This window comes from Arachis hypogaea, chromosome 20 (genome assembly GCF_003086295.3).
Source record: "Arachis hypogaea cultivar Tifrunner chromosome 20, arahy.Tifrunner.gnm2.J5K5, whole genome shotgun sequence".
NCBI lineage: Eukaryota > Viridiplantae > Streptophyta > Magnoliopsida > Fabales > Fabaceae > Arachis > Arachis hypogaea.
The window spans coordinates 123,427,051-123,441,028 of NC_092055.1; the positions used below are offsets into that span (position 1 = coordinate 123,427,051).

General features: G+C 29.6%; 1 protein-coding gene and 1 long non-coding RNA gene across 2 annotated transcripts; one reads left to right on the top strand and one right to left on the bottom strand.

The window, feature by feature from the left end:
* The first annotated feature begins 226 nt into the window (after positions 1 to 226).
* Positions 227 to 4,069, top strand: LOC112784148 (protein JINGUBANG-like). The gene is made up of 3 exons (XM_025827263.2): positions 227 to 871; positions 1,312 to 1,596; positions 3,297 to 4,069. Exons 1-3 carry the CDS (start codon positions 293 to 295, stop codon positions 3,891 to 3,893), a joined length of 1,461 nt encoding a protein of 486 aa, XP_025683048.1. The 5' UTR covers positions 227 to 292; the 3' UTR covers positions 3,894 to 4,069.
* Positions 4,070 to 6,583: 2,514 nt separating this feature from the next.
* LOC140182771 (uncharacterized) lies at positions 6,584 to 9,221 on the bottom strand. The gene is made up of 2 exons (XR_011878881.1): positions 9,051 to 9,221; positions 6,584 to 6,904 (listed from the first exon to the last, which is right to left on the bottom strand). It is a non-coding gene; the product is annotated as an uncharacterized lncRNA (long non-coding RNA).
* Positions 9,222 to 13,978: the final 4,757 nt, after the last annotated feature.

The window sequence follows — 13,978 nt, forward strand, 5'->3', positions numbered from 1 at the left end:
GAAATAATTTTTAATCATCAGTTCATCACACATTAAATGTGTTAGAAAAAGAAAAATGCAAATATTTCTCCCTGTACTACAATGTCTACTATTCCACCCTCCTAAAGTCATGAGCTGATTTCATCATATTGCACAGTTGAGACACATTTATAACCATAATAACTATACCACCCATCACCCAAACCCTTTTTATATCTTTCATACTCAGTTACTCACCCCCCAACCCTAATGTGAAAGGTATCTTCTTTTTGTTAACCAACACAAATGTTATAATCATGTTATATATGGTACCATGGATTTCTATGGCAACAAAAAATCTCTCCTTTCCCTAATGACGGACACCGAAAATAACAACGAATTCCAACAACAAAAATCTCCAAACATCAATCACCTTCGTATTCAAACCCATAGAGACATCACCATAACACAACAACCACCACAAGATGATGTTAACAATGTTCAATTTAGTTCTCCAAGAACCTCAACATCTGAAAACACAACTACAACTATGTTTCCTATGATGTCTTCGCCGATACACCCGTGTCCGGACTCACCATGGACACTTTCCTCCGTTCCACCGCCGCCCAACCCTTCGCCTTCCTTGCTCTATCACTGCATAGCCTCCCTCCACCGCCACGAGGGCAACATCTATGCCATCGCGGCTTCTAAGGGATTGGTCTTTACTGGCTCTAACAGCACCAGAATTCGCGTCTGGAAGCAACCCGATTGTATGGACAAAGGGTACCTCAAGGCGAGTTCTGGTGAGGTTAGAGCCATATTGGCTTATAGCAACACACTTTTCTCCACCCACAAGGACCACAAAATTAGGATATGGAACTTCACTGTATCGGACACATTCAAATCCAAGAAAGTAGGTACCCGTATCATGCATAAATAATATCTCATCTTATTCATGTATAAATATCGAAAAGAGAATTGTTAAGGCCAACATGTCTTATCAATTTTAGTCAACATTTTGCATTAATATTTTATTTTTATATTATTAAAATTTAAAATTTAAAATTTAATTTTTCGTATTTAGAATTGACCGATAAAAAATGGTAGATTTTATCAAAAATTTTAAAAATTCACGCTGAATTATATTTACGTAAAATTAATAATTAAGAACTATAATAATAATTTAGTTTAGTTAAATACGTAAAAATAATTGGATATAAATTTTCGTCGTGGAAAAATCATATTTACACCACTTTTTGATACACGTTAAAATATATACATTTTGTTTTGGGAAGAAAGAGTACAAATCTTTATTAAAATTAAACAAAACATCATATATCCAACAATTTTTAGGTGGGTACGCTACCTAGGAAAAGCTCGTTCCTGTTGTTCCCAAGAGCGAACCAGCAAAATCCAAAGCACAAGGAGAATGTTTCTTGCATGGCTTATTACCATTCGGAGGGGCTATTGTACACTGGGTCACACGATAGAACGGTGAAGGCTTGGAGGGTCTCTGATAGGAAATGCGTTGACTCGTTTCTTGCACATGAAGATAACATAAACTCCATGTTGGTCAACCAAGACGATGGCTGCCTCTTCACTTCATCTTCTGATGGATCAGTCAAGATATGGAGAAGGGTACACACTTATCATCATCATATGCACATTTCTCTCTAATATATTACTTTTATATTATCTTAATTAAACTTCCTAATGTTTTAATTAATTGTATAGAAAAAACTCACCTTAGATCAACTTCACATAATATTATTTTTCGATTATGGACATGTGTTATTAATTAGTTTGAAAAAAAAATTATTATATATAAATAGTTATTTAAAAAAATTAATTTAAATTAGACTAAATAATTACTTTTATTCTTTTTTTTGTCATGCATTTATACTTTTAAATTTTGTTCTTTTCTAATTTTTTAAAACTAATTTCAGAACGAATTCTTATTCATATTTCTTAATCAAATTTTTTATTTTAAATATATTTTTTAATTTTTGTTTTGTTATGATCTTTTGTTCATATCGTAAACTCAGTTTTCTCCTTCCATATGAATCTTAATTTTTTTTTCTTTTCTTTTCGATTTCTAATTTTTTTTTCTTTGTTATTTCTATACGGACAAAAAGACATGATTTTTTTTTTCAAAATATTGAATTTTAACTTTTCAAATAATTTATATACATATATTTCATGAGAATTAAATAAATAAAAATAAAAGATAAATTTAAAAAAAATTTAGTGAAAAAATAAGAAAAAGAACATACTAAATTCATTATTTAGGGATAATACGTAAAAAAAATTGAAAAAAATCTTTAAAAAGTGGTTAATTATTTAATCTATCTAAACCAATTTTTTAAAATAATAATTTGTATAAAATAAATCAATTTTTTTATCAAACCAAATAATAACACGTGTCAATAATTTAAAAACAATTTTATGTAAAGTTGATTGCAAATAAATTTTCACCTAATTGTATTTATGTATTATGCTTTGTATTATATTTATCCAATTATATATATATATATATATAACTAAAAATATCTATCAATCAGCTCTATAAAATATATTGCAGTTGACATATGAAATGATTACATATTCACATTTATAATTTAATTTTTTAAATAACGTAATTAAAGTTTATAAAAAATAATATAATCCAATTATATTGATATAAGAATTTCTTAGGTTCGTTAAGAGTAAATAAGAATTTTTATTCTATTTTATTTATGTTGTAAAACATTCAATGTGGATTATTTTTATTGTTTAAAATTACATTTTTAAAATATGGAAAATTAACTCTTAACTAATTCTTTTTTTTTTAATATTGCTGATATTTCATAACATAAATAATACTACAAGGATATTATTACTACCGATGGCTTGACTTCGATAAAGTGCATAAAATTCGACCTTTTTATCAATTTTATTGACAGTCCAACTGTTGTTAACAGGGCAACTCAAATTTTCTATAATAGTATAGAATAAAACAAAAATTTTCATTTGTTCTCATAAAACACTTGAAAGTTCTTAATTTATATTTAAAAAAAGAAAAATACAGATAAATAATTCCTAATTAATTATTTTTAAATAATTGTAATTAATAACTATTGATTTTATATCTTTTAAAAAATAAAATTTAATTAATTATTAATTAATAATAATTTAAAAAATCAGAATTATTAATTAATGATAAGTTGCCTGGTAGTTGATTAGTTGGGTGTTAATTACCTAGCGAAGAATTATTAATTATTTTGTAATCTTTTATGGAAAATTTATTTTTTGTTATCTACTCATATTGAATTATATTGGTACTGAATTATGTGCGGTAGGTATACACGGAAGATTCGCACACTTTGACAATGACGTTGAAGTTCCAACCTTCACCTGTGAATGCACTTGCTCTAAGCTCCTCCTTCAACCACTGCTTCCTCTATTCAGGTTCCTCCGACGGAATGATCAACTTCTGGGAGAAAGAGAGGCTATGTTACCGGTTCAACCACGGAGGATTCTTGCAGGGCCACCGGTTCGCGGTTCTTTGCTTAGCAACGGTTGGTAATCTTGTATTCAGCGGCTCGGAAGACACCACCATTAGGGTGTGGAGGAGGGAGGAAGGCAGCTGCTACCACGAGTGCTTGGCGGTTCTTGACGGACACCGTGGACCCGTCAGGTGTCTGGCGGCGTGCCTCCAGATGGAAAAGGTTGTTTTGGGTTTCTTGGTTTATAGTGCTAGCTTGGACCAAACATTTAAGGTTTGGAGGATTAAGATTTTGAGTGAAGATAATGATGAAAAGATGTGTTTGGAATATGATGCAACAATAAGTAGCAGTGGTAGGGAAGGGAGGGTTAAAGTTAGGGATTATGATATGAGCCCTGTTTTGTCGCCTTCATGGGTCGAGAAGAAGCTACAAGGTACCTACTTCCACTGATTGAGTTACTTGTTTGTAAAACTGAATCTCTTGTTTTTTTCTCATAAAGTAACTACTTAAGTGAAGATATTTTTGTACTAAGATAATAGTTAACAACTTTTAAATAGTTTATCATGTTTATATAACTACTACATTTTTATGTATAAAAAAAAGTTAATAATAAGAGTAGTTTCTGAACATATTAATTTAATACCAAAATTTTAATTTCTTTAATTTAATCTTTAAAAGTGACAGTTGTAACATGCATGAGTTTTTTAATTATTTTTCATTATCAACGTGTTGATGTAGTATATCAACCACACATAACGAAATGATGATATATACTTGATATGTTAATATGGACCATAATATTATATGACAAAATACAACTTGTTTGTGCCTCATAATTTATATAATAATATAATATTGACATCTTGAGGCACACATGTAACTTTTAGTATTAATTTAAGAATTAACTTACACAAAAATTTATATTAATATTGATAATAAAACATGATTCTGAAAATTAAATTAGATTGGCCGATCGATCGAATCGATCTGATCGTGAATTAGTAAATTTTACGGTTCTGTGTATATTAAAAAACTATTATTCTAAAAAATGTTAAAAAATTGTTAAATCAGACGAAAACCAAACGGTCAAACTGAATCAGAATCCAGTCAATTTTCAAAAAAAAGAGTCAGATACGCACACGGTGAAAAACCTAGTCCCTTTTTCCCTTTCTTCTTTTATTCAGAAACAAATGGAGCCAAAAACCCCTAGCCATCACCACAGGCACAAGAAGTGGCACATTGTCGACCTCCGTCACACTCAAAGACGTTATCCATCCATCCGTCCACCCCCAATCCAATTTGTTAACCGCATCACAAAACACTAGTTACGAAACTCTGTCGTCGCTATGCCAAGGAAGACGACCTTGAACTTCCGTCGTGTTGTCACCATCGTCTATTGTCGTCTTGTTGCCGTGGTCTGTCGCCGTCCGTCCTCCTCTGCGATAGAAAGTCAGTGACTCAAAGTTCACTTGTTCTTCATTTTTTTAATCTTTTTTATTGCCTGTAAACTTGTTCGCCGTGATTTTCATCGTTGGCACAGCTGCGTCCACAGGGTGGGTGAAACTCTCCTAAACTGTTTCTCTTCGGTGTTGCCATCCTTAAGAACAAGGTTACCGTTATCTTGAAGTTGAGCACTTGAGATATTGGTGACATGTTTAGTTGAGAATATGAGGTTTGTTGACCAAATTATATAATTTCTTCTGTCCATTACTACGAGGTTGTCATCTTTGTGAATCTTGATAACCCCTAAAGAATCTTTCACGACTTTATCTTTGTTTGCTATCCATATGATGTTGGATCGGTTAGATTAATAAACTAATGAATCAATAACTATAACAGTTGGATGACAATCCGATTCTTACACCCTTGCAACAAAATAACTAATTAACTTTCATATCAGTAATCATCTTAAACCATAGAAACTAGTGCAGATTTGTCCACGATCTTACCAAGTGTCCTTAATAATTAATTAAGGAAAGTATTTACTATTTAGTGTACTATTCACGAGTGAAGCAAATGTATGTTTGATTTAAGTGTTTAGAAACATGAATATATGTTCAAAAGTCTTGAACGTTAGATCAAACTTGTTTGGATGATTTTTTTTTAATATGATTTTTATTCTCAAACGTACATTTACTTGAAGCAATTTTTGCTTTCCATTTTTACCGTTGAGAATTGATTGCAAAATTTATTCTCTCAACTATCTTTATTCACCTTCTTTCTTTTATACATACACCATCATCTTTATTTTATGAGAAAGTATGAGGAATTAATAGTTTTAGTGTAAAATGTGTACAATGGACTTAAAAAGAAAGGTATTTTAAAAATTAAAAATCAAATTTTTAATTAATTATTTAATAATTATTTAAATTCAGATTTTAAAATTTAAAAAATTAGGATTAGTAGTTAAATTCATTCAAACTACATATAGTCCCTACACCCAAACTCTAGCAGAGTCGTCACCCTCCATCTGCTATCTACACCTACTTTGCACCTCATAGTCCCCCTCGATCTCTTCTCATAGTCGACGGCAACCATCCGACGACCAGGTAACCCAAACCTCAGCACTGCCGTCCCCTTCCTGAAGCAGTGCCATCCCCCTTTCGTAGTCAGCGACGTCCCGTCCTCCCGGAGCAGTGCCGCATTGCCCCCCTTCGCCGTCGGAGCCTCACCATGAATATAACTCTTTCCTTCCCTTCACGTAACCATGCCGCCGACGCTGCCATAGCCAATGCCGCCACGGGTTCCCGCATATGCCGCCAAAAGCTAAACGACGCTGCTGTTTGAATTAACAGTGTAAGTATGGTAGATGTCACGTACGCGTGCTTGAAGACAATATCAAATCAAACACTCAATTGCTTACTTTTGAATCTCACTCATGTCTCCTCATCTGTTCAAGTTTTTTTTTTCTATTTTTTGTTTCTCCATTTTTATGGTTACATCAAATCATAAGACTTGTAACACTCTACCACACAGAGCTTTACGCTTAAGCCGTAAAATAGATGTGACGTGGTATTACGACCTCTAAAAATAAAAAGTGTACATATAATAGCAGAAAGAATATAATAAACTAGGAGCTTTAAAGAATAGAAGAAATAAAAATTGCGATATAAAAATGCAACGCTCAGAAAACGAGTTAATTTGCGTACTAAGAAAACTATAGCTATCAGTTATAAGATAACAAAAGTGAGAATAGAGGGCCAAATATACAAAATAACAAGCTCCTAACTCAACCCGCGAAGTCAAAGCTGGCCGGAGAATATATACACATATATATACATATCCAAAACCCAAATTTACATAAACAAAATCCTGTCTCTCCATAAGCCTCTAAGAGGGTCAAAAGGATCAGGTCATGCGGAGAGGAAACTAAGTACGTATATATACATAACTGTACAACAAAATAACCCGATAACCACTCCGCTTCAGAAGTCCAGACGCTTAACGAGGTGCCTCTCGACCTGCTTTTGAAAAATAACAACATAGTATGGGATGAGATCTAGAGGTTCTCATCATGGTAAAGGTGCCACACATATAAGATATAAGGTCCTGGAAATGCCAGAGGCAATCCTAGAACGCCGACACTCAGATTATAAAACTTAAAGTATTATACAGAAAGTCAGAAACCATAAAAGGGTGGTTTTCTAAGAGTATCTAGGCCTAACTTAGTTTAATCTTAAATCTAAGTCCCACTGCCCTTCCTCCATCTCTGTCAACATATCACAGACAAACAAGCAGATAAAGGCAAGCATAAGAAGGTTACAAGTACTGCAGGTAACAAATATACATTTAACATAGCAAATACACTTAGGTAGACCTAGTTAATGCACAAACAAGTAATTCAAGTAATATGCACATGATGCATGCCTCAGTTATCAAGCCAACCCGACAAGTCTGGTTTGCTAAACCTTTGGACTGTCTCCCGACGTGCATCCCCATGAGTCTATGATAGCTTTTTCTCACATATATATATATATATATATATATATATATATATATATATATATATATATATAAAATCGCTCAATGAGGTACCATTCTCAGGAATTTATAAGTGCCCAGTCACCCTTACGTCGTAGGGTCAACAGAGTATCGAGTTTTCAACCTGGTACACGTGGCGGCAAATCACGGTACTTTATCCAGAGAATCTCGTATCTCAGATAATTTGATTATTCAAGCCAAATATCATACATAATCATTCATTTGATTATTCAAGCCAAGTATCATACATGATCATCCGTAACATTTCGTAATCAATTTATCACTTTTCAGCTTTACATCACCTCTAAGTTATCCTCATTTCCTAACTTCATCTAATTATCAGGTTTAATACTATTATTTATGACTAAAGGAATGGAAATAGAGGTTTAGAAGTTTGAAATAGGGTTTAAAACTCAGAAAAACACGTTTGCTGAAACAGGGGCTACGCGTACGCGTGGGAGTGTAATAAAGCAGCTCGCGCACGCATCCCCTTGTCATGCGTACGCGTAGGTGAGTACCTCATATCACGCGTACGCCTGAGCTATGCGTACGCGTGGACATGCATGTTGGCTCATTGCGCGTACGCATAGGACTATTCGCGTACGCACAGTCAAAAATTGCATGCCACGCGTACGTGTGGATGTACATTTTTCCAAAAAAATCATATCAACCAGAAAGCTACATAATCATGAAGTATTCACCTGCATAATTACATATTCCACACCAAAACTTCCGACGAGCATAACTTAATCGTTTTAAATCGTTTTTCTTCCATTCTTCGAATGGCATAAACTTCACAAATCCAATTTTCATTTAAAACAAGTTGGAATCAATTTGGAGTTTCGAAAGCCAAGTTATAGCTCACCGAAGTTCGATAAAAAAAAAAACAATTTTCATCATATTTCAAAAACCTCAATTTTCTTTAAACAATTTCAATGTTCACTTCCATTACCTACATACAGCACAAACATACAATATATAACAACTCCAAATCACTCTACTATCCATAAATCATCATTACCATCAATCAACAAAATTACATACTTCCTTCAACAAAATTACCACTATTTTGCCATACATACATATGCAATCATTACCACCAACTTACCAACAACACCACCAACAGATACATAATTTTTATTACCAATCAATACTATTAATGCTAAGCATCCAACATACATAATCTTTTCAACCTATCCTATAGTTCTCTAGCCTAAGTTTTCACAGAACATTATATGTTAAATGCAAGAAACCTAAACCAAACATTGGCCGATTTTCTACGTATTGTCCGGCACAACTTACTAAAATAAACACAGCCCCCAAAAGTCCAATAAAATAGCTTCCTCCAAGTTTCGATATTCATAATTTCAAACTCCAATTATTTATTCACAACCTAATACACATTTATAACACATATATATCCAATTTAATACCCAAGGCATAAATTCAATAAATTAAATAGGATTTATGGTATCCTCATCTTACCCAAGCTTCATATAAGTAAGAGTGAATATTTTTCCCAAACTAATTAGATCTTAAAACATCAAAAAGTAAAGAAATTCAATACCTTTACTTAATTTAATGAAAATTGGGGAAGAAGAGGCTAAGAGTGAATAAGTGGGTTACCTATAAAATTGTTCCAATAGAAACGTAGAGCTCGACACAGTGGTCGCGTGGCCGCAAAAAGTACGGCGATCGGAGCTCAAACAGAGGAGTTACAGTGATTTAAAATCAACGTAAGGGTTGGAAGTGTTTTTTTGTTCTTCCCCTTCCTCTGCTTGCTGCAACGTGAAAATGGAAGAAAGGGGAAAAGAGTGGGTTCACTTAATATGGTTTTGGGTTGGTTTGGGCTCGGTTTAATTGGTTCGACCCGTTTGATTTAATTTTGGGACGAATTCTTCGAAATTAGTGTCAAAATTCTTGTTTCAATGAATTCTATCCTAATTTGATATAATATTCACATTCTAATTTTTTTTATTAAAAATTAATTTATTGGCTAATTATTTACTAATTTAATGGAGTTTACAAGACTCATGTGTCAAACTATACTTTTTTCTTTTTTTAATAAAAATTAAATTGTTGGATGATCATAGTTATTTCTTCTATTTATTCATCTTCTTCTTCTATTTTAATGGTCAATTTAGGATGGTCAATTAGTAAGTATGCGAATAGTTATTTTAATTTTTATGTAGATGATTATTTTTATTGGATTTGGTTTAATTATATATAATTAAAATATGTTAGATGTTTAATTCATTAGGTATGCGGATGATTATTTTTATCCTTAAGTGGATGGTTATTTTTACTAAAGGTAAGTGGCATGTGGTAAGCCAAGTAGTAACGGTGAAATGGGATGATTATTGATGAAGGTGGGGTGGCTGCCAGTTGAAAAAGAAGAGAGTATTGGAGTGAAATATTTTAGTAAATTAGGATTTCAGATGGTTATTTTTTTGAAATAACTAACTGAATTTTTTAAAAATTTAAAATTTGAAATTGGGAGATTTAAAATTTGAAATTTTATGTGAAATAATTGAATGAGAGTTTTTGAATTTATTATTTATCTCTATTGGGTTAAATAACTAACTCATTGTATATATTGTCAAAATTCCTAGCTCTTTAGCAAGATTCTTATTTTATTTTTCAACTATTCTTCTTCATTTTTCTCATTTTTTCTACATCCAAAATCATCTTCATTTTATTTCTTAACTATTCTTTTTCACCTTCAATCTTCATTTTATTTTATGCATCTTATTATTATTTTTTTATAAATTTGTTTACCTTTTATTATTATATTTTATAATTATTAGATATTATCAATTATGTGTATATATATTGAATATTATGTATAATTTATTATAATATACATATAAGTATATAACATTTAAGATAATATTTTATTATAATAATATATTATAATTTAAAATTTTGTAATATAAAATTATTAAAATAATAATATTAAAAATCTAATCTAATTTTTACTCTTTTAGTAATAATTTTACATTTAAAAATAATTTTAGTCATTATTATTTAAATAATATTTTATAAATTATAATTATTTTTAAATTAAAATATTCAAACATAAATTACATTAAAACAAACACAATTTTAATCAAAATCAATTTTAATATAATCAAATTAAACTTAATTCCAGTTTATAAAAACTAAACCAAACACACAGCAAGAGGTTATGGTTTTGGTAGCACCATTAATACGAGAACGTGGTGACATGCGTGGGGTAGCTTGTCACAATACGACAATACAGAGTCAAGCAAAGCAACGTTATCTGTCTGCGTCACATACACATGCATGCACGCAAATCCTCCAGGTACTTTATTATGGTACCTACATTATTAATTCTGGTACCACCGTCATGGATCATCAACAAGAAAATAACTCATTTCATCTTTTCCCCCTTCCTTCAGCTATTCATGGTAAGTATGTATTAGAGCAGTGATTAATTTCTAACAAACTTATAAGTTATAACACTTCGATGCGTAACCTCCTTTATCCAAAATAAAGATTAAATAGCCCCAATATGTGGATCCTTTGAATATTAAAAAAATATAGAATTCAAAATAATGTGGCATCATATAATAGGGGATCTACAAATAATAAGTGGTACCACAAGTTAGCATACAGATATTCACAATTCACTACTTGATCGTTGTCATTAAGAGAGAGAAGGGGGAGAGGGAGGAAACATTCTCATGTCATCGAATCTCATCAAATTTAAATTTTACAATCTAGTTTTAGAATGCAACAAATTATATATACACTCAATATCACATATATTAAAATATAAAATACATATTAAAAATGTGCGATAAAACAACATAACACATATATTTATACATAAATATATAATAAATTAATATTTTTATTCGTAATAACATTATGAAAATATAAATTTTGAAAATTACGATTTATTCTGTTCTAATAGTATATAGATTATGTATGGCACAGAAGATTTATAAAATCAAACTACTTTTACAAAAAAAATTGTAAATTGACAAAAATCTCTGACTAAAAATACCAAGGTATCTATAGATAAAAAATTAAATAATAAGATTTTTAGTTATTATTTTTATATGGAAAAGTCAAATTTTTTATTAATAATTAATTTTAACATTCATTATCTAAAATTTAAAATAATTTAACATGTATATTTTTATATTTAATTAAGTGTTAACTGTTAAGTCTATTGCACAAATAAAAATAATTAATTTTTATACTTGCTATTTAAAAATAATATTTTTTTCTCTCTGTGTATATAAAAATATAATTAGATATTAGTATAAAAAATTATACTGATAGTTATAAAATTAACTCAAAACTAATTTTTTTAAAATAATTGAATCTTGATTCTAACTTTTAATCATAACATTAGTATTCTCTCCAAATTATATGTAATAAATATTTGAAAGAAGAGAAATAAGAATATAGATTAGAAAGATAAGCGGTAAAAATTTAAAACTAAATAAAAAACTAAAAAATTATGTATATAATAATAATAATAATAATAATAATAATAATAATAATAATAATAATAATAATAATAATAATTTTTATTTAAATTATATTATTTTGTTAATTTTGTTTTGTGTAGAAGAGAAAGATAGAAAAAATAGAGAATGAGAGAAAAGAGAGAGAAAGATAAAGATGAAGAATGAGAGTGAGAGTGAGAGTGAGAGTTTGTTAATTTTGGAAGAAAAAATTTTATTTTAATTGTAATAAAATATCGGATGACATATTTTGATTTGTCAAATTACTAATATAAAATATAAATTATATATAGAGTAAAAATAGTAGAGAAAAATAAAAAATAGAGAGAGGTAGATGAGAGAATTTAGAAAATAAGTTTATTAATTTTTTAAAAAAAATATTTTTTCTCAATTTTAATAAGAGAGTGTCATGTGACACATTTGATTATTAAATTAGATATATAGTAATATATGATACATAACATAGGTATATTTCAAATTCAATTTTAATATTTCAATTTTAATTTTAATGCAATTAAAGAATATCATGTTGCACATTTTGATTGTCAAATTAGTAATTAGTCATTGATATTGATAATGATATATAAAATAGATAGAATGGTTGAAGGAATGAAAGAAATAGAGAAAGGAAGAGGGAGGAGGAGAGAACTCTTTAATTTTGGAGGGAAAGATTTTATTTAAATTGCAATAAATGAGTGACATGTAACACGTTTTGATTGTAAAATTAGCAAAGAGGAGGGAAGAATTCTTTAATTTTGGAGGAAAAGATTTAATTTCAATTACAATGATAGAGTAACATGTACCATATTTTGGTTGTAAAATTAGTAAGAGAAGAGGAAAATTTCTTAATTTTGGAGAAAAAGATTTGATTCTAATTACAACAAAAAAGTAACATATGGCACATTTTAATTGTAAAATTAGAGTTATAATAGATATGCCAATGAGCCTTGGCTCTAATGGCATATCTCCCCCTTCCCACCTCAAAAGTCTAAGATTCAAATCCTAGAGAATGCAATTGAGAAAAAATGTGATAAAATGTGTGAGAACTATGTGAATATGTTGTATACCTAGGATTGGGGGTTGTCCAATCCACCGACAAAAAAAAAAAGAGTTATAATAGATATAATAAATAATTTAATAACTAATTTTTTATATACTCTTAACATTTTTGTAATTCCCGGTGTTTAAAGATGCTTTAATTTTCATATTCAACTTCATGATTATTGATACCATTTTTGGGAATTTTAATTTGGCAATACAGGCCAGAAAATTGTAACCATATATACAAATTACAATATATAAACAAAAAGCAGCACATTTTTTTTATCAAACTTGGAAACCAAGCTTTGAATCATCTCTCATGGTAGCAGTCCTGCGAAAGGGCAGAAGCTATTCAAGTATTCATCATCATCCTCCGGATCGAAATGCTTAACCTTCACATCTGCGTTTTCTCCGTACTGAATGTAGCTGTCAATTTGGGCCAACGCATATCTATTATATTTATTATTTATTATATATTACTAATTTTATAATGGGTAGTGTTAGATAAACAATGACCATCTTAAACAACATGAACAACCACTAATCAAATAAAAATACTACACTTCCAAATTAACTATCTAAATCTTAATATTAAAATAATCATCCGTACACCTAATGAAATGAACATCCGATATATCTATTGTTCACATTGTTTAATATTTTCATTGTCTACCTATACTTTTCCTTTTACCATTAGAATATGTCACATGTACTTTATCATTAGAATTGAAATCAAAATTTTTCTCCAAAATTAAAGAGTTTTCATTCCTTCCTCTTTTTTTCTCTATTTCTCTCCTTCTTCCATCCATTTTATCTATTTTATAAATTATTTATCAATTATAAATTTGACAAACAAAATATACAAACATGACATTTTCTAATTATATTAAAATTAAATATATATATATATATATATATATATATATATATATATATATATTACTAACTAATTTAATAATTAAAATGTGTTCTATGACACTCTTTTATTTAAATTAAAAAAAATATTTTCTT

Bases quoted from the DNA above. Each gene is read 5' to 3' on its own strand.
- LOC112784148 (XM_025827263.2), top strand. From the start codon at position 293: ATGGATTTCTATGGCAACAAAAAATCTCTCCTTTCCCTAATGACGGAC. The intron at 872-1,311 runs GTAGGTACCCGT...AACAATTTTTAG, and splicing joins ACACATTCAAATCCAAGAAA to GTGGGTACGCTACCTAGGAA. The intron at 1,597-3,296 runs GTACACACTTAT...TATGTGCGGTAG, and splicing joins CAGTCAAGATATGGAGAAGG to GTATACACGGAAGATTCGCA.